This window comes from Nicotiana sylvestris, chromosome 6 (genome assembly GCF_000393655.2).
Source record: "Nicotiana sylvestris chromosome 6, ASM39365v2, whole genome shotgun sequence".
In the NCBI taxonomy this organism is placed as follows: Eukaryota; Viridiplantae; Streptophyta; class Magnoliopsida; order Solanales; family Solanaceae; genus Nicotiana; species Nicotiana sylvestris.
Genome location: NC_091062.1, coordinates 32,540,924 through 32,568,256, shown reverse-complemented (window position 1 = coordinate 32,568,256; position 27,333 = coordinate 32,540,924). Strand labels below are relative to the sequence as shown.

The 27,333-nt window shown below is 35.6% G+C and overlaps 2 protein-coding genes across 2 annotated transcripts; one reads left to right on the top strand and one right to left on the bottom strand.

Moving 5' to 3' along the window:
* The first annotated feature begins 1,734 nt into the window (after positions 1-1,734).
* LOC104232033 (cationic amino acid transporter 8, vacuolar) lies at positions 1,735-3,921 on the top strand. Its single transcript, XM_009785129.2, has one exon. It carries the CDS (start codon positions 1,854-1,856, stop codon positions 3,711-3,713), a length of 1,860 nt encoding a protein of 619 aa, XP_009783431.1. The 5' UTR covers positions 1,735-1,853; the 3' UTR covers positions 3,714-3,921.
* Positions 3,922-22,610: 18,689 nt separating this feature from the next.
* Positions 22,611-23,376, bottom strand: LOC104238877 (uncharacterized). The gene is made up of 2 exons (XM_009793368.2): positions 23,068-23,376; positions 22,611-22,691 (listed from the first exon to the last, which is right to left on the bottom strand). Exons 1-2 carry the CDS (start codon positions 23,374-23,376, stop codon positions 22,611-22,613), a joined length of 390 nt encoding a protein of 129 aa, XP_009791670.2.
* Positions 23,377-27,333: the final 3,957 nt, after the last annotated feature.

The window sequence follows — 27,333 nt, the reverse complement described above, 5'->3', positions numbered from 1 at the left end:
TATTTCCTGCTGAATTACAAATTTTAGGTCTACCTTGTAAATTAAAATGGTTGAGATTTTTATGCAGAGTTTATGCACTAAACGATCCTATTTTTATCTTATAATCTGGTGCTCAAATTATTAATTATTATATGTTAATTGTATAAATAATTTATTTTTATTAAAAATAATCTATTTCTTATCAATTTATAATTTAAAGTGAATTGAGATACACATTAATTTGTGTTTGCCTTTAAACTTAAAAATGTTGACAATAAGCTCATTTTCGCGTTAATGACTTTAAGGGCATTTCAATTATTTTAACAAAATAATGAAAATATCTCGATCATATTTACCTTTCTACTATCGAAAATAAGCTATATTTACCATTCTCTTAGTTTTTAAGTGTAACTAACCTAACACTTTTTGGATCAAATTTATTCCCACCCGTTAAATGCCTTGTCCCTTCTAAAAAGACAGATTGATTAAAAAAGAACCACCTTATTTCTAACTAAAACTCACCCGAATACCCGATCTATACTTATGATCCACCCATTTAAAAAAAAAAAGGATTTTTTTTAATACATTCCAACCACATCTCTGTTTGAGCAAAAAAATGTATGAGATCTTTTTTTTGTTAAACTAATTAAATAAGAAGATGGAGGGTAAATTCTAGTTAAGGATAATTAGCTCTAGATCCAAAACGAATTATATGAATAGAAAAACATAGCTGAGTATAAATGCTGGTAGTGATTATGGTCAGATTTAATAGCATAAAGAGAGATGCATTAAGTAACATTAAATGACAATAAAATGTAAATAAAGGAAAAGATTCACTCAATCTTGAGTGAAGTGGATCCTTTTTTATTTGATAAAGATGAATGATAACAGATATAAGAACCTTAGGACCCTTTTTGGATCTAATGAAGGTCTGAGATCACATATGGTCTAATCTCTTTAAAAAGGTATGTTTACATATTTTCTAGAGAGAGGGAGAGGGAGGGAGAGAGAGAGAGAGCCCCTTTTTGGGAAGTATTCCCTTCCTATTTATAATGGGTATCCATAGAAAATCCTAAAAAAATATATTCCCTTTGATAAATCCAAAGCAAACTAGCTGTTTCATCACTGCCCGACCTCGACCTTATTAATGACTGTCCGACATCGGTCTACCTGACCTCGGCCTTATTGATGACTGTCCGACCTCGGTCTTATTGTCTCCACGTGCCGAATTTCTCTTATCTGATTTTGACTCATACAATCTCCTTCCTCAATTAATTTGAGATTAGAAAAGGACAAAATAGTCTAATACTAACTTTTTATGTTAATAATAAATATATTAAATGAATGGTACAAAAAAAATCAAAATATAGAAAGTAAGTGTAATATTATAAAATCACAAAGCAAGGTTAGTACGACATAACAAAACCTGAGGTAATCTTTTTTTCATTGCTATAATAATTTTCTAGTCATGCAAAACGTGGCAGTACAAGTTGGCAATTAAAAAGAGGGAAAAGAAGAGCTCTCGTGTAAATCGTTGTTCCTATTATGCCAACCCGTCCGTCCAAATACATCTAAATAAATCAAACGAAGTTCAACACTAATATATATATATATATATATATATATATATATATATATATAACAACAACAACATACGGTATAATTCAAACAAGTAAGGTATAAGGAGGCTAGTACGACGCATACAGAATACTTCAGCTCAAACACTAGTATATATATATAGTAAGTAAAATACATCCGCTACAACTGAAATCAGCAAATGATTGCATTACCCCTGAAATCTTGGGATTTCACAAAATTTCCTCTTCCTATTTTCTCCCTTTTCAACTATAATCTGATATTCTGATTCATAAAACATGCCAATTTCCGAATATCCTCAAGATCTCACAACTCCTCTAATTGTAAATCCCCCCAACAAAGCCACTCTCACCCAATCAACCTCAACAACAACAACAATGGATTATTCACCAAAAACCCAACAACCCCAAAAAAGGTATTGGCGTTTCAGCAAACAAGATTTTTTCCCAGAACCCTCTTTCCAAAATTTCTCCACTTACAAAACTGCCCTCTCTCAAACCCCAACTCGCCTCAAGAACCGCCTTTTTTGTCGTTCAACAGAGACAACAGAATTAGTTGAGTTAAAAAAACAGTCAGAAAATGAAATGAAACAATGCCTCACTTGGTGGGACCTACTGTGGCTTGGTTTTGGTTCAGTAGTTGGTTCAGGTATTTTTAACATTACTGGTCAAGAAACTAGACTTCATGCTGGCCCTGCTATTGTCCTTTCATATGCTATTTCTGGTCTTTCTGCTTTGCTTTCTGTTTTCTGTTACACTGAATTTGCTGTTGATATTCCAATAGCTGGTGGTTCTTTTTCATTCTTGAGAGTTGAGTTGGGTGATTTTGTTGCATATATAGCTGCTGGGAATATTTTATTAGAGGCTATTGTGGGGGCTGCTGGATTAGGAAGATCTTGGACATCTTATTTTGCTAGTATTATTAATAGTGATGCTGATTTTTTAAGAATCAAGATTGATTCTTTTGCTGAAGGGTTTAACTTGTTGGACCCTTTAGCTGTTGTGATTCTTGCTGTTGCAAATGGGATTGCTATGACCGGGACAAAGAGGACGTCGATATTGAATTCGGTCAGTTCTATAGTTAGTGCTGGTGTAATCTTGTTTATTGTAATTGTTGGGTTTGTTCATGGGAAGAGTTCAAATTTAGTGCCTTTTTTCCCTTTTGGAGCTGGTGGGGTATTTAGGGCTGCAGCAGTTGTGTACTGGTCGTATACGGGTTTTGATATGGTTGCAAATATGGCTGAGGAGACTAAGAGGCCGTCAAGGGATATACCACTGGGGTTGGTTAGTTCAATGTCTGTGATCACTGTTGTTTATTGTTTGATGGCATTGGCTTTGACTATGATGGTTAAGTACACTGAAGTAGATGTTAATGCACCCTATTCAGTTGCATTTGAGGGCATAGGTATGAATTGGGCAAAGTATTTGGTGGGGATTTGTGCACTTAAGGGAATGACTACGAGTATGCTTGTTGGGTCGATGGGACAATCTCGATACACAACTCAGATTGCAAGAGCACATATGATTCCTCCATGGTTTGCTCTGGTTCACCCAAAAACTGGCACACCAATTTATGCTACTCTCTTGACGACTATAACTAGCTGCATTCTTGCTTTGTTCACGAGCTTGGATGTCTTGTCAAGCGTGTTCTCATTTAGTACACTTTCCATTTTCATGCTTATGGCTGTTGCATTGCTCGTTAGGCGGTACTACGTTACGGATGTTACTCCGAAGTATGATTTGGCTAAATTTCTTCTGTGCTTGTCCATTGTAATTGGTTCATCGATTGGAGCAACAGTTCTCTGGAGTATGGATGAAAAAAATTGGGCCGGGTATACTGTGACTGGCGCTTTGTGGTTGTTAGGCACTTTAGTAATGGCACTGCTTCCAAAACAAAGATTTCCTAAAGTTTGGGGTGTACCTCTCGTGCCATGGCTGCCATCATTGTCAATTGGGATGAATATATTTTTGATAGGTTCTCTAGGTAAAGCAGCATTTTATCGGTTCATCCTATGCAGTGCTGTAATGCTCATTTACTACGTACTTGTTGGTGTCCATGCAACATATGATATGGCTCATCCGGATCAACAAGAGTCCGTTATTGAAGAGGGAAAAGAAAGTTCCAATCCAGTGTTATAGTTGGTATGATGCTTTAGATTGCTCTATGAACTTTGCACTTATTTGGTTTTAGATTTTAGGAATTGAATGTATAGCTAATGATTTGAATGATATCAATGTGATGTGGTTTCTGTTCCCTTAGTTTCCAACTTCATAGTCAATCAGAATAGTTACTTTTTGTGTCATTTTCGTTAAGCAACCTTTACGTTAATAGTTTGATTTCGTCTGATTAGATGGTAAGAAACTATGCTTAGATAGGATTCTATGAATAAGTCAGCAGCTCTTTGTATTTGGATCGTGTTGCTCTGTCCGAATTCAGGGCATAATAAGGTTAACTATATCCAACAATCTGAATTTTACTATCTGTCTTGGATTATACCCTCTAAAGTTAATGACATTTATAAGCAGAAGACAGGAGGAGATTTTGAATCTTGAGTTGAGGGAAGAAGTATAAGAAAGAGAAGGAAAGGACTCATGTCACCCCTCCAATTGCTAAAATTAATGAAGTTGAACAAGAAACAGAGATTTGCTGATACGAGAAATAACTTGCAAACCATACTGTATGGCTTCCTAGGTTCGGAAATATAGCCACACGTTAGAGAATAGAAATGTCAGCCAAGAGCTTTAGTGCTAGTTATATCTTGCTCCTACTATTTTGTTTTCTAATGGATGTTCCTCTCTTTTATGGATTCTTGAAAGTTGTAAGTCTTTTTTATAAGGTGATAGTTGGAAGGGTATATTATCAGTGAAGTAATGCTAAACATTTTGGGATATCCCAAATTAGAAAGAATTATTACTTGGTTTTGAGCAGCAATAAGTCCTTTTTTTGGATCAATGGTAGTTTTAGCCTATTAGGTAAAACAGTTAGGTATTAAAATAAGTCATAATAGGTTGATCTGTGTTCCCTTCTCAGTTACCCTGAACGAGATCAACCTCGTTTTTTAGCATCTTAATGCAAATGTGATTAGTAGATTTCTAGTTTGTCCATTAGAAAGGAAATGAAGGAGGTATTCTTTAATTTCAATCTATTAAATCCTGTTATGTGGATAGTAGCTACTGTGTCTTGTATTTGATGACTCGATGAATTCTTAATTAATTCCAGATACTAGAACAGAAGTATCAATCAAGAGGCATTCCTGTGCTCATGTTTTCCTGAAGTTGCTAAGCTTGCACATTTATGTGCTAGTTGATTTGGAATAGGCATCATGTCATTTCCTAGTACCTTTTTTTTGAGAAGGTAAGTAGATTATGTATTGAAAATGCAACAACTTAGCACCAAGTTGGTGCTAAGACAGTACAGCAGACAGTAATCCTTCTGTACAAAAACAAAAATGAAGGATATCTGTACACAAATAAGGTCCTAATCTTGCAAAGAGTCTATGAAATCTAACATGCTATTTTCATCCTTTACATCCTGAAGATTACACCAAAAAGCCAAAAGCCATAAGCCATAAGCAGTTATATCTAAGTTGCTGTACACTTTCTTCCCTTCAAAGCATCTCACATTTCTTTCCTTCCATATATTCCAGCATACATGCAGGGATTGTGTTCCAAATCTTCCTTAATGGTTTTCTAGTAGTTATATGTGTTAAAACAAACCATGTAGAGCTCTTAAAGAGTTTGATTGTTATTTGTATTTCTAGAGTTACTTCGAATGACATGTTATCTTCTCAAAAAAAAAAAAAAAAAATAGTTACTTCGAATGACTAAAATCCACATTGCGGTATATGTGAATGATATCAGTGAATACAAGGATGCCACTTGACTTTCTTTTGTCATTGAACAAAAAACCGTGAAAACAAGCTCTGAAACTAATCTATTTGAATTTTGGAGTGGCACAGAAACTCTTCGAGGGGCTAGAATGATTTCTGATCGCACAAACGAGTAATTAAAACTCCATTCTCATTCTTGATCCAGATATTGCAAAACTCAGAGTTAACGCGTGGACTTGAATCAGGAGTTGTATCTATTTCAATTGTGCATTTAGGTAGTGACCATGAAAGGTGAGGATTGCTAGGTGACTTAATAGTGACAAAAAATTCACTATTAATTACCTTGTTCTTTGTCGTCCCATTTTACTGGATAAATCCATAATTTGTGCGATCACACAATAACTATATCCTCAATTTCTAAGAACCCAGATCAGTCAACGACCAAGAAGTTTATGCCATAATTTGTCCATCTTCTTCCTTCCGTCTCCTTGCGCTTCTACACTTTTCCCCTGCGTATTCCCAATCTCACCACAATCTGATTTTGTTTGATCCCAGCAAATACAGCCTTATTGGCTTCAAATCAAACCACCAAATATTGTTTCACCAAGTAGTATTAGAAAAGAGCTGTTCTTCTTTTTCCAAATAAGGTTAGGTAATTTCATTCAATATTAGAGAAGAGATGCTTCTTCAAGGGGAAGCATATTTAATATCTTAAAACTTGAGTGATTTCATAACAATGCCTGTGGCCTTATTCCCGAAAAGGTGGGCTACAGAGTAGTTAGATTTAAGAAAGTGAGTCTGTCGTGGGGATTGTGGTTTTCCTTGGAACTGAATCGGATGATATCACTTGCTCAATGAATTTGTTTGTGGAGCTGTGAATGTGGAACTTTAGTATCCAGATACCATTCCAGTTATGTTGCCGTGGATCCTTAGTGCATTAATCCCCTTTCTCATCCAATCACATGGTTTATAGATGTGTTCAGACAGTGTCTGTAATGATCCAGGTGCTGCTGCAAATTCAATGTGGGACCACATAAGATTTGGCGAAATTGTATCTATAACTTATTTGGTAACTACTGTCACACCTCCTTTTTCCGCCCCCGCGAGGGGTGAAGGAGTTTTTTCCAATTAAAGGACAATCGAAATGGGATTTGTTTGTTTATTTCAGAGTCGCCACTTGGGAGATTTAGGGTGTCCCAAGTCACCAATTTTAATCCCGAATCGAGGAAAAGAATGACTCTGTATTACAGTCCGCGAACCAGAAATCCGGATAAGGAATTCTGTTAACCCGGGAGAAGGTATTAGGCATTCCCGAATTCCGTGGTTTTAGCACGGTCGCTCAATTGTCATATTTGGCTCATTTATCTGATTTTTAAACAATTAAGAACTTATATGCAAATTTAACTTTTAAAACCGCTTTTATCATTATTTATTTTATACAAAATTGCAACGTCGTGAAAACGCATCTCGAACCACGCCACAACCAGTGCACACGTGATTTGTTGACGCATTTTGACTTCGTCAAGATCGTGATTTGGGTTACATAAATGTACACCCGTATTTAAGAAAATAACCTTATTAAATATGCGCCAAAATACTACGCGTTATGATACTATTAGGTAGGACTGTGAATTTTACTAAATCGCCCATCTCGGAATCTAGGTATTTTCTTATATTAAAAAAATAAGATTGGAGGACTGCAATTTTTGTATTATTTATATTTATTTATTTTTTAGCGAGATCCTCCCTTATTTTATGAATACCCTTTAATGACTACATCTTTATTATTACTAAGTTTGTCTATAATTATGAAGTCAATCTCTACATACTTAAAAATAACATATTAATTACTAATTTAAAACAAATATTAATGGAAAGTAATATTACTAAAATTATAATTACAAACAACATGGAATTGTCAAAAAATAAAAAATAAAAACTAATTATCCCATAGTTGGATTAAAATTCATATTGTTAGTATGACTTAAGCTTATTGAAATTAATTATTTACAAATACTGAAGATTGAAAAAAAACTTGATTACTAAACCATATTTCTAAAAATTAAACAATTTAACCTTGACTAACCTTGTTTTAATTCACATCATGTCCTAATACTTGATTCGCAAACTAATTCATGTTTTAACTGAAATTAACTACATGATTCCGATTAACTTAACGTTGACAAAAAAAAACTTATGAATAAGGAACTTAGTCAATTTTTGCCAAACTGATTCAATAACGCCATTTTTACGTTATTTCTTCTATTTTGATTATTAAACAGTTTTAATTAGTAATCAGGCTTAAATATATTTCCTAATAATCCGGTTAAGGCGTTATTTAATATATCGCTATAACATGCCTAGTTATGCCAAATGATAGTGATTTACAGAATAATAATACATGAATAATCTAAATGCAATTAATAAAAAAAACTAAATTAAAAATCTAAACTTCCATTCTTCACTTTCAGCTTACAAAAGGCCAAAATTACAGTTGTGTACCTGATATTGGAAGCAAAAGAAAATGAAGATGAGAATCAGCAGCAGTAATAACAGTACAACACAGCAACAACAGCCCAACAACAGTAACAACCCAGTAACAGACTGGTGGAGTAGTAATCCCAAAACAAATGCTTCCAACTTTTATGAAACAACAACAATTAATGCTGATTTCAAACAATGAAAGAAAGCAGAAGAGTTTTTAGTTTTTTTTTTATTTGAAAGTTTGAATATTTTTCGGAATTTTTCTCTTTCATAAATATTCAGCTCTTTTTGTTTTTCTCTCTTTGTGTTTTTCTGTTCTGTCTATCTGTTCTTTTTTTTCAGATTCGTTCCTCTCTGTTATTCTTTTCTGTGTGTGTCTTTGTTTTGTGTTCAAGACTTCCTATATATAATCCCAACCCTTTAATCAATTAAAATCAATCTCTTTCCCCTACCAAACCCATTATCTTCTCACTCATTCCATTACATTAAATAAATATATCATCACCACCCAATTATATTTTGTCCCCCATGCTTCACTAAACAAATACAAGATTCCTCCCCACTAAATTTTGTCTTGTCCCCCTTTATATTAAACAACTATATCACAACCCACCCCATTACATTTTGTCCTTCATGCTTCATATAAAAAATTACAAAATGTACAATTCCTAAACTACCCCTCCGACCTTATTGCAATTACTAAACTACCCCTGAACGTACTGCAAATTACCAAACTACCCCATCAGCTATAACAAATCAATTAATCACACTCAACCAAAATATAGCCAATATGACCAATTTCTACATAAATTCAAACAACAAATCTCATGAACATGATTTCTTCAACATTTCAACAACAAATCATATGAACATGATTGAACAACAAAGAACAACTAAAATTTGATTGAACAATATTTTTAGCAACAAACCTATTTCCAGATTCAACAACAACAAACAAGTATATTTAGATTTCTAAATTCAATAATATTGAACTTAAAATCAACTCTAACAACATTACAACCAACAATTCCTATATTAAACTTTAAACAAGATTATGAGACAAATTCAAGAAATAATCATAAATGATAAACAATAAAACAAGAAATCAAACTATACAAATTTCGGATTCAAGATCAACCAAACAAAGTATGAACATGAATGAATATTTTTTTTTTTTAAAACAACAAACATGACGGATTAAATGACTCAAACAACATTAATAATTTCTGGAAAATATATAACAACATGAAACAAATTGAAGAAATAATCAATTAAATTTCAATTTGAATCTAACAAACATCAAACTAACAAATTCTTACCTAAACAATAAAACAAACATGAAATAAACATGGAAAATCACTAATTAACTTTCCATTTGAAATCTGAAAATTAATTCAATCAAAACACATGAACACACTAGAAAATTATTTCAACGATGAACAACGAACAAAACAAGAATCAAATATTTAACGATTTTAACTTCGAGAAATATAAAAACGAAATATGGACAAAAATAAACTCAAAAACAACTAACCGGAGATGAATCAACGACGAACGCGACTAAACAAACGACGAACTTGACTATGTACGGACTGTTTTGACGAGCCTCGACCAAAGCTCGAACAAATGACGACGAAGACGAAGGCAAGATGAAGCATCAGCCACAACGTTAGTGAGGCAGTAGCAACTCGTCATTTGCTCGACGCGAAGGCAGTATGAAGCAGCTGCAATGGTGAGCTCAAGCTGGAATGGAGCAGCAACTGGTCGACGTCGAACAGCAGCAGCTCGACGAGGCAGGAGCTGGAGCAGTTGGAACGGCGAGGAAGTAGCGGCGACGGAGTTGGAAGAAGCAGTCGCGACAGCAGCCATGGCGGAAGTCTTTATTTTTCTGGAGGAGGAAATGACGCAGTGACAGTACGTGAGGAAGAAGAAGCAGTAGGGTCAGCCATGGATGGTCGTTCATGGTGGTTCGGGGTGGTTCAAGGTGGTGAGGTGTTGCCTTCGACGAAGAAGATGAAGACATGGCGACCAACGACCATGCAAGCTCATGCTCGAGCTCGACGAGGCAACGATGATGGTGTTGGAGCTTGTCCTGGGCATGAGGAGGTGGAAAAGCTGCCATGGGAGGTGGGGTTTGGAGCTTTGGGGAAGAAGAAACAAAAAAATGGGGGGTGGCGGATCCTTTCTTAGTTTTTAGGGTTTTTCTTCATTTTTTTTTGTTTTGTAAAAATGAAAAATGAAAATGAAGAGGGGGAGTTGGGTTATGGACTGGGTCGACCCAGTTCGAAATGGACTGGGTCATAGGGAAGGTGGGGCCATTTTTTGGGCCTGTGGCTTGAATTTGAAGAAGAGGCCCAATTCCGACTTTCTTTATTTTTTGCTCTCTTTTCTTCTTTTATTTTTTCTAAAACTAAATTATAAAAATACTTAAACTATTATTAAGAACTAAATTAAGTTATAAAAGCGCAAATTAACTCCCAATAACAATTAACGCATAATTAAGTAATAATTAAGAATAAAATTGTATATTTGGACATTAAATGCTAAAAATGCAAACGATGCCTATTTTTTGTGATTTTTATATTTTGTAAAACAAACTTAATTACTAACAATTGTAGAATTAAATCCTACATGCAAAATGCGACATATTTTTGTATTTTTAATAATTTAACAAATAAACATGCACAGACAAACATACAAATAGTTACACAAAATATCACAAAAATTGCACACCAAGAAAAATTATTTTATTTTTTAATTTTTTGGGAGTAATTCTCATATAGGGCAAAAATCACGTGCTTACAGCTGCCCCTCTTTGCCCGAAGACACGAAGGGTTTTCGTGCAAAGATAAAGCGAGCGATTTTTTCCCATCCGAGTACTCCGTATGAAGCATTTTTTGAAAAAGATTTGACCGAACCTTTGCTTCAAAGGTTTCCTACATATCCTGGGCTAAACAGGAATCAGGTCAATGTAGTTCGGGAAGTTTTGGTAGCTGGGACTACCGTGGGACTGCAATGTTACTGTTGTTGCATGCTATTACCACTGCTTACCGATCTCCTTGTTACACCATGCTTAAAAGAAAACAAGAAGCTAGGCTAGAGTACAATTTGTTTTTGTTGCCTTGCTTCCTTGTCTGCTTGCATTTCTTCCGGTGCTTTTCTTCTTTTGACACATGTACTTGAGTTTGTACTGTGACCTCTTGTTGCAACCTTCTGTTTCCCGGTGCCGGGGAATTTTATTGTTTCCTGCTGGGGATTCCTATTGTAACCCTCTGTTTTATTGTCCTCTGACTTGATCTTGAAATGTATGCCTCTGTTGTATGGGCGGGCTCCCAACTTCAATACTTGAAAATTAAAGACTGAAATGTATGCCTCTGTTATCTGGGCGGGCTCCCAACTTCAACGCTTGAAATGTAAAGACTGAAATGTATGCCTCTGTTATCTGGGCGGGCTCCCAACTTCAATGCTTGAAATGTAAAGACTGAAATGTATGCCTCTGTTCTATGGGCGGGCTCCCAACTTCAACAACAACTTTTAAAAATAAACGTCATTCCTCTCTTCAGGCGGACTCCTGATTTCAACAACAACTTTTAAAATAAAATGTCTTTCCTCTCTTCAGGCGGGCTCCTGATTTCAACAACAACTTTGAAAATAATCGTCATTCCTCTCTTCAGGCGGGCTCCTAACTTCAACAACAACTTCTAAAATAAAATGCCTTTCCTCTCTTCAGGCGGGCTCCTCATTTCAACAACAACTTTGAAAATAATCGTCATTCCTCTCTTCAGGCGGGCTCCTGACTTCAACCAATAAATCGCCATTCTATTCTTCAGGGGGCTCCTGACTTCAACAACTTTTCAAAAAATGTCATTCCTTTCTTTGGATGGCGAGATTTCAACAACCCTTTTTTAAAAACGCATTTCCTTTCTTCAGGCGGGCTCCTGATTTCAACCAATAAATCGCCATTCTATTCTTCAGGGGGGCTCCTGATTTCAACAACAACTTTAAAAATAAAATGTCATTCCTTTCTTTAGGTTGGCGAACCCTTTTTCTTTTTTTCAAATTCAAACTTTTTCTTTTTTTTTTCAAATTATCCTAGGAGAAAATTCATCAGACTAGATTTTGATCCTAGGAGAAGATTCATCCGACTAAGATTTTATTATATTATCTTGGGAGAAAGATTTCATCGGACCAAGACTTTGACTCTAGGAGATAAATCGTCAAACTAGGTCCATTTTGTTGTGATCTTAGGAGAAAGATTCATCGGACTAAGATTTGATATCTTAGGAGAAAATTTCATCGGACTAAGATTTCTATCTTAGGAGAAAGATTCATCGGACTAAGATTTGATATCTTATCTTGGGAGAAAAATTTCATCGGACCAAGATTGATATCTTATCTTGGGAGAAAAAATTTCCATCTGACCAAGACTGTGACTCTAGGAGATAAATCGTCAAACTAGGTCCATTTTGTTGTGATCTTAGGAGAAAGATTCATCGGACTAAGATTTGATATCTTAGGAGAAAATTTCATCGGACTAAGATTTCTATCTTAGGAGAAAGATTCATCGGACTAAGATTTGATATCTTATCTTGGGAGAAAAATTTCATCGGACCAAGATTGTATCGGGGAGAAAAATTTCATCGGACCAAGATTTCTATCTTAGGAGAAAGATTCATCGGACTAAGATTTGATATCTTATCTTGGGAGAAAAATTTCATCGGACCAAGATTGTATCGGGAAAGAAATTCATCAGATTAGGACTTTTATCCTAGGAGGAAAATATAAAGATCAATGATTTGAGAAACTTACCTTCGTAATTTCTTCTTTTCTTTTCTCCTTCCTTCGCGCTGCTTTGTTCTTGCTTGCTGGGGATAATACCACTGTGGGAGTCTCCTTTCTTCCCCTCCTTCAAATTCAATTTTTTTTTTCATTTTTTTTTATTTTTTATTTTTCTTTTCAACACTGCTGGGGATAAAAGTGTTATCTTCTTGGGATAACGTTGTTGAGAATAACGTTGCTGGGGAATTTTATCCCTTCAAATCGATGCTTCATTCTCCTGGAAGCTGCTGGGGATGATAATGGCTCTTTGCTTTTCTGAGCACAAATGTCATCTCTTTGTTCTGTTTGCTGGGGATCAACTTCCTTCATTGGAAACTTATTATGTCGGGGGCAACACTGGTTCAAAGACCACTTCCCTTGAGACTGGTGTTATCTTTATTCTTCCCCAAATGGGTACCAGATTTCCAGAAAATTTTCTTGAAAAGAAAATTTTCTGCCCCAGTTTGACAATCTTTCTTGTGGCATGCATTTCCGTTATAAATGCCATTTCTTTTACCTGTTTCAAATCAAATAAAATTTGTTAGTTTAAAATGCGGTGGTTGGTTGTGATACGCCTACTGGGATGGCTTTTCCCTTTCTCCTTCCCTGCTCTGCGTTCCAAAACTTGCTGGGGATGATATTATTTGCTTGGGATAATCCTTTTCTGCTGGGGATATCCCTCTTCTTTCGTGGCATGGCTCGGAAACTTGCATTTTTCCGACCTTTTAGTCTCGCATGAATTTCCCAAATCATGCTTATTGCTCTCCTTGTTTTGTCCACGGGCTCTGGTCTTGAGGTTTAATAACCTTTGATTTCGGCAAGGATATCCCTCTTGACACTCGTCAATCCTTTTGTTGGGGATATCTTTCTTGACACTGGCCTCGCGCTTGTTCCTTCCTGACTATACCACTTGGATGTACTAGTCAGATCTCATCCTGCATAATTGGAAAGCTGATGGCCTATTTTGAAGTCATTTCCCACTGGTTCTGACCAAACAGACTCTACTGAGGAATTTTATATGAAAGGAGAAAGATAAAAAGGAACAGAATAAAAGACAAAGGAAAAAGATGACTCTTTAACAAAAGAAACTATAAATAAAAAACCTATCAAACGCAGACACCGACTCTAATGGTCATGACATGCATATGTGGCCTATCCTCCGTCGTCAATCATCTTTCAAGATCTTCCCTTGACTATCTCCCATCTGATTCCCAATCTTATTCGACTTGTAGTGCCCGAAGGGTTTTCACTATCAAGCCTCTCTCATTTTGGTTTTTCTCTCAGCTTTCATCGCCTTATGGTGTCCGTGAAGATTTTCACCGATAAGACTCTCTCATTTGTATCACTTTCCAGCTGGGGATTTGGAGTGTTGCCGGTATGACTCTCTCTGCTGGAGATTAGAGTCTTTTCTGCTGTGGAACAAAATGTTATGTTCGCCGGTAAGACTCTCATTTGTCTGACTTGGCATCTTTTGCAGACTGGTCAGAAGGTCTTTCTTTGGACCGTAATGTGGGTTTTTGGACAGGCTAGAAAGAAAGGGTATTAAAAGCTCAAAAACAAAATAAATTTGAGGTTCAAAATTACAACCTTCGGAACCAATTTTGCTTACCACAAGCGCAACCATTGCCCCAATTTCTTGCTTGGGGATTATTTATTCATTATTATTATTTTTTTACTTTTTATTACACCATGCATACTATGCACCCTATGACCGAGCCGTGAAGCGCATACGTATCCTCTTTGAGGAATCACGTCAAACGTAGTTCCCAATTCCTCTTTTTCTTCTGACTTTCTTTTGTTTTTTGTTATCATTTTTCTCTTTTTTTTTTCGTTTTTTGTTGATTTTTTTTTCTTTACCTTCCAGGCTCGTATTTCCTAGTCGTTGCTATCGATTCCGAACGAGGGGTATGAAAGAAAATAAATAAGGCTCAAAAAGGGGTAACGAAGGATAAAGTGTTTAGGTAGCAGAATAAAATGCCTTCGTCATTCCAGTCTTCAAAACATGCCAAGTGCAGACAACACAATTGAACATAGATTTATAGTCTCTTCCGATGGTGCTGGACTTGACAATTATGTTAAACATTTGCTTTTTCATTTGTCATTTCTAAAGCACTGTTGGGCGACACTCTCACTCTTATGAACGACCTTTATGCCAATTTGGCGAATCTTGCATTTAACGGTTTTCTTTATGTTTTACTTGCCCCAGTTCCACATGACTCGGGCTCCAAATGATCTCAAACCGTTCTTATTTCCTTTAAATGTTCTGATTGCCTTTCCGGGGTTTTATGATTAACTTTTAAGATTAGGCCCAAACTGTGTGCGCATGTCATGTCACTAGAATCGGCGCTGAACAAAATGATAAAAGGACTAAACAAAATGACTGGAAATAATCAAAGACCGGATTTTCCATTAGACTACCGGTTAAATGGTTTGAATAACCAAACAAACAAAAACAAACCAAAAATAAAATCCTAAAACAACCTGGACAAACTTAAACAAACCGTAATGACAAAACGGAAAGATAAGACAGTTTGACACAAGACAATATCTGAATTACAACCCTAATAATCCGAACACCAGAAATGACAACAAAATAAGCCACCACAAGCTTCTCTCTTGTTGACTAAGGAACGGAGCGTCCTCCCATTTTATCAAAACTGGCATCTCAACCACTGAGCTTCGCATCAGTATTGCCCAGACCATTGCCAACTTCAATATCATCAACTTTAGTCAACAAGTCCCAATAAGATTCGAGTGCTTCTGTTATCAGGCCTGATCCCTGCAAAGTGTGCTTCTGGGTCTTGTATTTCCGGCTTACCACAAACCAACCACCTTAACTTTCTTTGTGATTCAAAGCGAAACAGGTTAGAATGGACTCCGTCGGTCCCCATTATTAATAACATTTTTTTTATTTTCTTTCTTTTTTTTTCATTTTCCTTTTTTTTTGATTTTTTTTTTCATTTTCTTTTTTTTCGATTTTTTTTTTCATTTTTTGTTGTGGTCGAATCTTATGGAGATTGCCTACGTATCATGACCCCGCATGAATCAGACCTTGCGTAGTTCAGACCAATAAACAATAAACATTAATAATCACTTTTTTTTCAATTTTCATATTAAAATAAACTGAGTTTCAAAGGTTTGAAGATGACCTACAAACTCGAAAATCAAACAACCCAGATATTCTAATTAAGATTTATAACCTCGAAACAAAAAGGCCAGCTTCCTTTCCCCGTTTGACAAATGCAACCAAACGGCTATTTTTGCAAATGTGGTCCCTTCCAAATCTCACATGAATTTTGAGGCCGGGGAGGATTATTTTGACACTTTACAAACTTGTCCGTTCTTTTACGAAAATAGCCTTTCGACAACTGAAAGATATTCTAAGGCTATTTTGGCAAGAACGGTTTAAGACGCGGCCGAAGCTGGCTCGACTTATTTTGACCAAAAATCCAAATGGTATTCACCTGACCGTTGACTCTTTGTTTTTTTTAAAAAAAAATAAAAACCTGGTATTGCAAACACGGCTCTTCAGCGCCTCGGGGACGAAGATTTTTAAGGATGTGTGGGTCAACTGGACCAAATCTTAAAAAATGACCCAAAGGTGGCTGTTTATGCAAAGTCAGCCTTCCGGCGTCCCTTTCGGGAACATTCGGCTATGTCTTGATAAAACAGCGTCACCCGACTTCTTTATGACAAAATTAAAATTTGACATATTTTTTTTTTGTTGCTATTTTTTAGCAAAAGGGGGGGTTGGACACCACCCGACTTATTTATGACAAAATTAAAATTTTGACACGTTTTTTATTTATTTATTGGTTTTTGGCTATTTTAGCAAAAAGGGGGGTTGGACCCGATGAGGGTTGCCTACGTATCTCACATCCGGTGAGAATCAAACCCGCGTAGTTCGGGCAGGTCATGAATAAAGTAAATAAACTAATTTTAAATTATTATTATTATTTTTTGAATTTGTAAAAGAACTACTTTAAAAGAAGAAAGGAAGTATTTATTTATTTTTTTGGATTTTTGATTGATTTTCTTTTTGAAAGAAAGACTTCTAAGAATTCCTTTTCTTTTGATTTGAACGAATTCCTTTTCTTTTGATTTGAACTTTGAGAATTTCAAAAGTAAAAGGAAGATATTTTTTTTGTTTGAATTTTTATTTGTTTTCTCTTATTCTAAAGAAGAAAGAAAATATTTTTTGGAATTTTACCTCTAATAAAAGAAATGCTTTCTAATTTTTTTTTTTTTGAATTTTGAATTTTCTTTTCAATTTTTAAAGAAGAAGGAAAATATTTTCGGATTTGTTTTATTTTATTATATATATTTTTTTTAATAATTAAAAAGACTTTCTAAAGAAGTCAATAATGGAAAATATTTTTGGATTTTTGTTTTGAAAATTGGGAGTCTAAAAAAACTTTTCTAGACTTTTTGGTAGGACAAATATTTTAGCAACAAATAAAGATATATATACATTTTTTGGAAATAAAGAAAAACTTTTTGGATTTATATATATATATATATATATATATATATATTTGCAACAAATAATAAAACCACTTTCAACGCCCGACTCTTTTTATTTTATTATTTTTATTTTTATTTTGGCATCTAAACAAATAAATAGATAAAAACCCATTTAAAAACAAGACTCTTTTTCATTTTCATTTTTATGGCAAGACAAACTATTTTTTTTCTAATTTGTTTTTTTGAAAAACAAGACAGAACAACAACTCTTTTTTTTTCTATTTTTCCTTTGCTTTTAATAAAACAAACTAATAAAACAATTTTTTTTTTCTCGAAATTTCGACAGAGTTTTGACAGTATTTGGGCATTGGTTTTTCTTTCAAAAATAAACAATCAATTCCCTAACTGCTATTTCTTTTTTCTCAATTTCAAAATATTATTCCTGATATTCAAAAGTTAGTCAACACACAAATCCGGATCAAATAAATGCGCAAGTAGCAGCAAGTAAGATGCATCAGGATGGTCATTTTCATTTTTTGGTACACCTGTCCTAGACAGACCCAACCCCTGTGTTGAGCCTCCAAAGTCAAATGCACGTGATGCAAACAAACGTTCCTACTAGGGATCCGGCATGAAGCTGAGTTATTCTAAGTGAAAAAACTTGAGGCATATTGTTCTAGCCCTGGCTAACCCAAGTGGACAGCTTGAGCCGAAGTGGGGGCAACGTACCGGGAGCACGAAAGTCTGCCCGGCCTAGTTACTTGTACCAACTTCGTCTTATTTGGTATGACTTCTAACATAAAGGTGGGCCACGCGCACGTGTACACCATAAATTCAGAAGACTCAGAAAGAAGAAGGGTTTCGTAGCAGTTGTATATACACAATTCAGATAATATTAAAGCGGTAAAAACATCATTTAGCATATTAGGCATATATCATGTAAACATCAGATAATAAATAAAGCCAACTATAACAGTTATTTTAAGCTCGAATTCTTAAACCCTGAATCAGTGGTTCTGGACTCCAATCCCCAGCAGAGTCGCCAGAGCTGTCACACCTCCTTTTTCCTCCCCCGCGAGGGGTGAAGGAGTTTTTTCCAATTAAAGGACAATCGAAATGGGATTTGTTTGTTTATTTCAGAGTCGCCACTTGGGAGATTTAGGGTGTCCCAAGTCACCAATTTTAATCCCGAATCGAGGAAAAGAATGACTCTGTATTACAGTCCGCGAACCAGAAATCCGGATAAGGAATTCTGTTAACCCGGGAGAAGGTATTAGGCATTCCCGAATTCCGTGGTTTTAGCACGGTCGCTCAATTGTCATATTTGGCTCATTTATCTGATTTTTAAACAATTAAGAACTTATATGCAAATTTAACTTTTAAAACCGCTTTTATCATTATTTATTTTATACAAAATTGCAACGTCGTGAAAACGCATCTCGAACCACGCCACAACCAGTGCACACGTGATTTGTTGACGCATTTTGACTTCGTCAAGATCGTGATTTGGGTTACATAAATGTACACCCGTATTTAAGAAAATAACCTTATTAAATATGCGCCAAAATACTACGCGTTATGATACTATTAGGTAGGACTGTGAATTTTACTAAATCGCCCATCTCGGAATCTAGGTATTTTCTTATATTAAAAAAAATAAGATTGGAGGACTGCAATTTTTTATTATTTATATTTATTTATTTTTTAGCGAGATCCTCCCTTATTTTATGAATACCCTTTAATGACTACATCTTTATTATTACTAAGTTTGTCTATAATTATGAAGTCAATCTCTACATACTTAAAAATAACATATTAATTACTAATTTAAAACAAATATTAATGGAAAGTAATATTACTAAAATTATAATTACAAACAACATGGAATTGTCAAAAAATAAAAAATAAAAACTAATTATCCCATAGTTGGATTAAAATTCATATTGTTAGTATGACTTAAGCTTATTGAAATTAATTATTTACAAATACTGAAGATTGAAAAAAAAACTTGATTACTAAACCATATTTCTAAAAATTAAACAATTTAACCTTAACTAACCTTGTTTTAATTCACATCATGTCATAATACTTGATTCGCAAACTAATTCATGTTTTAACTGAAATTAACTACATGATTCCGATTAACTTAACGTTGACAAAAAAAAACTTATGAATAAGGAACTTAGTCAATTTTTGCCAAACTGATTCAATAACGCCATTTTTACGTTATTTCTTCTATTTTGATTATTAAACAGTTTTAATTAGTAATCAGGCTTAAATATATTTCCTAATAATCCGGTTAAGGCGTTATTTAATATATCGCTATAACATGCCTAGTTATGCCAAATGACAGTGATTTACAGAATAATAATACATGAATAATCTAAATGCAATTAATAAAAAAACTAAATTAAAAATCTAAACTTCCATTCTTCACTTTCAGCTTACAAAAGGCCAAAATTACAGTTGTGTACCTGATATTGGAAGCAAAAGAAAATGAAGATGAGAATCAGCAGCAGTAATAACAGTACAACACAAGCAACAACAGCCCAGCAACAGTAACAACCCAGTAACAGACTGGTGGAGTAGTAATCCCAAAACAAATGCTTCCAACTTTTATGAAACAACAACAATTAATGCTGATTTCAAACAATGAAAGAAAGCAGAAGATTTTTTAGTTTTTTTTTTATTTGAAAGTTTGAATATTTTTTGAAATTTTTCTCTTTCTTAAATATTCAGCTCTTTTTGTTTTTCTCTCTTTGTGTTTTTCTGTTCTGTCTATCTGTTCTTTTTTTTCAGATTCGTTCCTCTCTGTTATTCTTTTCTGTGTGTGTCTTTGTTTTGTGTTCAAGACTTCCTATATATAATCCCAACCCTTTAATCAATTAAAATCAATCTCTTTCCCCTACCAAACCCATTATCTTCCCACTCATTCCATTACATTAAATAAATATATCATCACCACCCAATTATATTTTGTCCCCCATGCTTCACTAAACAAATACAAGATTCTTCCCCACTAAATTTTGTCTTGTCCCCCCTTTATATTAAACAACTATATCACAACCCACCCCATTACATTTTGTCCTTCATGCTTCATATAAAAAATTACAAAATGTACAATTCTTAAACTACCCCTCCGACCTTATTGCAATTACTAAACTACCCCTGAACGTACTGCAAATTACCAAACTACCCCATCAGCTATAACAAACCAATTAATCACACTCAACCAAAATATAGCCAATATGACCAATTTCTACACAAATTCAAACAACAAATCTCATGAACATGATTTCTTCAAAATTTCAACAACAAATCACATGAACATGATTGAACAACAAAGAACAACTAAAATTTGATTGAACAATATTTTTAGCAACAAACCTATTTCCAGATTCAACAACAACAAACAAGTATATTTAGATTTCTAAATTCAATAATATTGAACTTAAAATTAACTCTAACAACATTACAACCAACAATTCCTATATTAAACTTTAAACAAGATTATGAGACAAATTCAAGAAATAATCATAAATGATAAACAATAAAACAAGAAATCAAACTATACAAATTTCGGATTCAAGATCAACCAAACAAAGTATGAACATGAATGAATCTATTTTTTTTTAAAACAACAAACATGACGGATTAAATGACTCAAACAACATTAATAATTTCTGGAAAATATATAACAACATGAAACAAATTGAAGAAATAATCAATTAAATTTCAATTTGAATCTAACAAACATCAAACTAACAAATTCTTACCTAAACAATAAAACAAACATGAAATAGACATGGAAAATCACTAATTAACTTTCCATTTGAAATCTGAAAATTAATTCAATCAAAACACATGAACACACTAGAAAATTATTTCAATGATGAACAACGAACAAAACAATAATCAAATATTTAACGATTTTAACTTCGAGAAATATAAAAACGAAATATGGACAAAAATAAACTCAAAAACAACTAACCGGAGATGAATCAACGACGAACTCGACTAAACAAACGACGAACTTGACTATGTACGGACTGTTTTGACGAGCCTCGACCAAAGCTCGAACAAATGACGACGAAGACGAAGGCAAGATGAAGCAGCAGCCACAACGTTAGTGAGGCAATAGCAACTCGTCATTTGCTTGACGCGAAGGCAGTATGAAGCAGCTGCAATGGTGAGCTCAAGCTGGAATGGAGCAGCAACTGGTCGACGCCGAACAGCAGCAGCTCGACTAGGCAGGAGCTGGAGCAGTTGGAACGGCGAGGAAGTAGCGGCGACAACCGCGGCGACGGAGTTGGAAGAAGCAGTCGCGACAGCAGCCATGGCGGAAGTCTTTATTTTTCTGGAGGAGGAAATGACGCAGTGACAGTACGTGAGGAAGAAGAAGCAGTAGGGTCAGCCATGGATGGTCGTTCATGGTGGTTCGGGGTGGTTCAAGGTAGTGAGGTGTTGCCTTCGACGAAGAAGATGAAGACATGGCGACCAACGACCATGCAAGCTCATGCTCGAGCTCGACGAGGCAGCGACGATGGTGTTGGAGCTTGTCCTGGGCATGAGGAGGTGGAAAAGCTACCATGGGAGGTGGGGTTTGGAGCTTTGGGGAAGAAGAAACAAAAAAAGGGGGGTGGCGGATCCTTTCTTAGTTTTTAGGATTTTTCTTCATTTTGTTTTGTTTTGTTTTTGTTTTGTAAAAATGAAAAATGAAAATGAAGAGGGGGAGTTGGGTTATGGACTGGGTCGACCCAGTTCGAAATGGACTAGGTCATAGGGAAGGTTGGGCCATTTTTTGGGCCTGTGGCTTGAATTTGAAGAAGAGGCCCAATTCCGACTTTCTTTATTTTTTGCTCTCTTTTCTTCTTTTATTTTTTCTAAAACTAAATTATAAAAATACTTAAACTATTATTAAGAACTAAATTAAGTTATAAAAGCGCAAATTAACTCCCAATAACAATTAACGTATAATTAAGTAATAATTAAGCATAAAATTGTATATTTGGACATTAAATGCTAAAAATGCAAACGATGCCTATTTTTTGTGATTTTTATATTTTGTAAAACAAACTTAATTACTAACAATTGTAGAATTAAATCCTACATGCAAAATGCGACATATTTTTGTATTTTTAATAATTTAACAAATAAACATGCACAGACAAACATACAAATAGTTACACAAAATATCACAAAAATTGCACACCAAGAAAAATTATTTTATTTTTGAATTTTTTGGGAGTAATTCTCATATAGGGCAAAAATCACGTGCTTACAGCTGCCCCTCTTTGCCCGAAGACACGAAGGGTTTTCGTGCAAAGATAAAGCGAGCGATTTTTGCCCATCCGAGTACTCCGTGTGAAGCATTTTTTGAAAAAGATTTGACCGAACCTTTGCTTCAAAGGTTTCCTACATATCCATGATTTTATGAACATCAATTAGATGAAGCAGGATCTGTCCTCGAGTTAATGGGATTGGAAATGGCTTCTCTTTTGTATGTATGTACTTTTTTTCCCTGCATTAAAATACAACAACAACAACAACATACTGAGTGTATTCTCACAAGTGAGGTCCGGGGAGGGTAATGTGTATATAGACTTTACCTCCTACCTTTAAAAAGGTAGAGACTGTTTCTGGTAGACCCTCGGCTCAGGAAAGATAAAAGGGAAGGGGCAATGACAAGCAAGCCAATCAGGAAACCAAACAAAAACACAAAACTAACACTAGGTAGTGCAATTAGAAAACCAAAGCAAAGGCAACACCAAGTAATTACAGAAGTCTAGAAAGACGAAAATACACGAAAGACACTAAGTGGTGTACTAAAGATGCTGTAACAAACAAAGACAAAACTCGAGTACCTAACTCTCTACTTTAATTCTCAACCTCCACACCTTCCTATTCCTGATCATGTCCTCAGTAAGTCGGAGTAACGCCATATCTTGCCTAATCGTCTCTCCCCAATACTTTTTTGGCTTTGCCCCTACCTCTCTGTTGGCCCTCAAGGCCAACCTCGCACACCTCCTCACTGGAGCATTTGTACCTCTCCTCTTCACATGCCCAAACCATCTTAACCTCACCTCCCGCATCTTGTCCTCCACTGAGATCACATCCATTTTGTCCCTGATAACTTCATTTCTAATTCTGTCTAACCTGGTATGTCCGCACATCCATCTCAATATCCCCATCTCAGTCACCTTCATTTTCTGGACATGGGAGTTCTTGACTGACTAACACTCTGTCCCATACAACAAAGTCGGTCTGACCACCGCTCTATAGAACTTCCCTTTAAGTCTTGGTGGAACATTTTTATCACACAAGACGCCGGAAGCAAGCCTCCATTTCATCCATCCCGCCCCAATACGATGTGTGACATCCCCTGCATTAAAATAAGGTAGGAAAAAGAAACAATACAGGTGGATCCAATATACTGTATTGGGAACATGAGAGAATGAGGTATAAAATTCTTTTGTAAAATGTTGACAAAAGTTCTAACACACTCTTTTTTATCCCAAATATTTAAACTGCTTTCCCGGTTATTTTGGGTTAATTGCTGAAGTATCCGTGGCAAGAAAATTGGGTTTTTAAGTTTGACTAGCAATGTTGATTTTATCTTTTCTTTTTTATTTTACTCAATTTGATTTATCATTTGTGCAATGCTATATGCATTACAAAGTTATTCATTTGTGTAGTAGTTGACATAAGTTGCTGTCTGCTGCTAATTTTTGTGCAAATTTTTGCTGCAACTCACGAAATTTTTTAGCTGACTAAAATTACAGTACAGTAGTGCAAATGGTACAGCTAGAGGAAAAAAGAAGGTGCTAGAATAGCTTCTTTCTGTTGGTCTATTAAAGCTTTCCATTATAGTAGATTCCGTTTATGACCGTTGCAGTGCAGTTACTGTTGCTAGGTGAAGAGTGGTAGCATACTCATGTATGAGTGCTACGAAACAAGACCAACAATCCATGAAGCTCTGCTATGGCTGAAAAGAAATACTTCTGCTTGTTCATTTCAATTGAGTAAATTCAGGATTGGAACCTCAAGACTTTGATTTAATGAGAAGAAATGGAAGTACTTTCTGGAGGATGGTATCTTGTTCTTTAGTATGTGATGTATTTCCACCTCAGGTTAAAGGTGTGGAACTCCCATATGCCATACCATATTCTGTTTCAACTATTTCCTTGACTGTTTTGTGAGGGATAGACACAATTGGACAGTCTTCACTTCTACATGATCACCTATTCTCATGTATTAGTTCATTCAAACTATAGATGAAAGAAATATCGGTTATTTTCATTTTGTTCTATTATTAAAGTGGTTGAGAATCATGAAGTCGAGAAAAACAATAGGTTATTTTTTTCATCTGTCCAAGCTTTGGTAGATAAGTTACTTGTACCTGTTGCTCGTGGAGGTAGCAGGTATCCCATGGAATTAGTCGAGGTGAGAGCAAGCTAGCCCGGACAATACAGTTATCCAAAAAATAATGATACCTAGAAGGTTAGTGTTGATGACAGCTGCGAATTTATTCTGAAAAAGAACACCTTTATTTCATCTAAACTCCAATATGTTTTTTGTTCTTTGATGAAAAGGTTCTCTGTTATATAACTTCTGTATTCTGTATTGTGGTAACATAGATCATAGATCCAAGATGATACTTCTGACCACTAATATGATTGTAGCTGTTAAGTGTCCCCATTGGTGAAAGAAGTGGGTTCTGTATCCTTTTATGATCTCAGGAAATCCTCACATCTTGAGTTAGCTTTTGTGGTTGGGTTAGGTTTCATTTCTTATCAAGCCATAGAAATATCATATTATGGTTTCAAACCTCCTAGGCTAGAAAGAAACAAGAAAACTATCCTAGAAATTTAAATACAACATATTTGTGTTGGTTGGATGTCACGAAGAAGATTCAAAAATGGTAAGCAACCATTTTTCTAACAAAAACATTTGTCACAACCCGGATTTCCCACCTTTGGGAGTCGTGATGGCGCCTACTCATAGAAGCTAGGCAAGCCACGAAATGCGAAAAATTCAACCTCTTTCATTTTAGCCTTTTTAACCAATTAAATTAGCACGTAATCAACATTTAAATAATGACGAAAGATGAAATTTAAGCGGAAGGCTTAGATAAATATTATACCAAAACCGATACGGATAAAAATCCAACATATATCTCCACCCAGAAATTGGTGTCACAACATTCACGGACTGTCTAGGAATGCTACATACAAGTGTCTGAAAAAGGAAATATAGTATATCTCGGATACAAAGGAAAACAGAACATCTAAATAGATAGAAGAGACGTCGGGCATGCGGACGCTTGCAGGGCTACCTCGTGTCTCGGTGGACTGAAGGTTGGCTCCCCTACCGCTGCTGACCAAGCGCTGCTCTTGTATCTGCACATAAGTGTAGAGTGTAGCATCAGCACAACCGACCCCATATGCTGGTAAGTGTCTGGCGTAACCTCGGCGAGGTAGTGACGAGGCTAGGACCAGACTCCAGATAAACCTGTGCAGTTATGTATATATATACAGCGGAAAGATAGACGGAAACAAACCATTAAAACTGGGGAGGGGAAACATACTTCGGGGAATAACAGATAAGGCAGAATCTCAATAGAATTATAAGGAAACCAAAATTTAACTTCTAACAAGGATAAGAAAAATAAAGGCAAATTTTACTTTCAGTTTACATCTTGTTGCAGGCGTGCAACCCGATCCCATTTCTCATATCTTGTGGTAGGCGTACCACCCACTCCCATTTCATTAAATCTCGTGGTAGGTGTACCACCCGCTCTCATTTCATCATATCTTGTGGTAGGCGTACCACCCGCTCCCATTTCATCATATCTTGTGGTAGGCGTACCACCCGCTCCCATTTCATCATATCTTGTGGTAGGCGTACCACCCGCTCCCATTTCATCAAATCTCGGGGTAGGCGTACCACCCGCTCCCACTTACAAGCCAGCACAAAATCACAAGAAATCCCGGCAAGGGAACAAAAGCAATATAATAACTTCCCGGCAAGGGAGCAACAATATCGAAACAATCATCCCAACAAGGGAGAATCAGCTATAACCAATCCTAACTCAACTTCTACTCAGCTCAATTAATACCAATACTCAATCATAAATAAAATCCACGAGAATAAACTAAATCTTTGCTCAATATCGAGAATCATCAATTAAAGCATTCGTAGTAACATTTAAGAACACAACAACTATCAATTTAAGACTCACGGTCATGGACGACTCCAACGTATAGATACCCGTCACCATGCCTATACGTCGTACTCAACAAGAAGCAATTAACAAATAGGACCCAACTCCTAATCCCTCAAGCTAAGGTTAGACCGAACACTTACCTCCATGCCTCGAACACAACTCAAGTTTCAATTATAGCTTTACCCCTTGATTCCTCCGCCAATTCGCTCGTATCTAGCCACAAGTTACTTAATTACATCAATAAACGCTAAATGAATCAATTTGAATGCATGAAAATGAGTTTTTCAAAGTTTTACCCAAAAAGTCAAAATCGCCCCCGGGCCCACGTGGTCAAAACCCGAGGTTTGAACCAAAACCCGATTACCCATTCCCCCACGAGCTCAAATATGTAATTTGTTTTGAAATCGGACCTCAAATCGAGGTCCAAATCTCCAATTTTTGAAAAACCTAGGTTCTACCCAAAACACCCAATTTACCCCATGAAAATCATTGATTTGAAGTTGAAATCATGTTAAAAGATGTTAATGATTGAAGAAAACTAGTTAAAAACGACTTAAAATTGATTTGGAGAAGAAATGTTATTTGAAAAATCGCCTTTTATGTTTTTGGGGTCTTAAAGAATGAAAAATAACTGAAAATCTCGTCTAAATATACTGCCCTCAGATGCCATGTGTAGACCGCACAAAATCAATTGCGACCGCACAAGCTTCCTGTGTTATGCAGTGAAAGGTCTTAGTATTTAGGTCATAACTTTCTCTACATGTGTCCAAATTGTGATTTCTTTACCTTTCTTGAAACTAGACACGAAGGGCTACAACTTTCGTTTTTGAATTATCTCGAAATTCCTTGTAGATCAAAAGATATAGGCTTCCGAAGTCGGACCATTGAATTGTTGTTCACCGCGGACCGCACCAAAACAGTGCGGCCGTACAAGCCT

Bases quoted from the DNA above. Each gene is read 5' to 3' on its own strand.
- LOC104232033 (XM_009785129.2), top strand. From the start codon at position 1,854: ATGCCAATTTCCGAATATCCTCAAGATCTCACAACTCCTCTAATTGTA.
- LOC104238877 (XM_009793368.2), bottom strand. From the start codon at position 23,376: ATGAAGGTGACTGAGATGGGGATATTGAGATGGATGTGCGGACATACC. The intron at 22,692-23,067 runs GTGTGGAGGTTG...ATTTTAATGCAG, and splicing joins ACATGATCAGGAATAGGAAG to GGAAAAAAAGTACATACATA.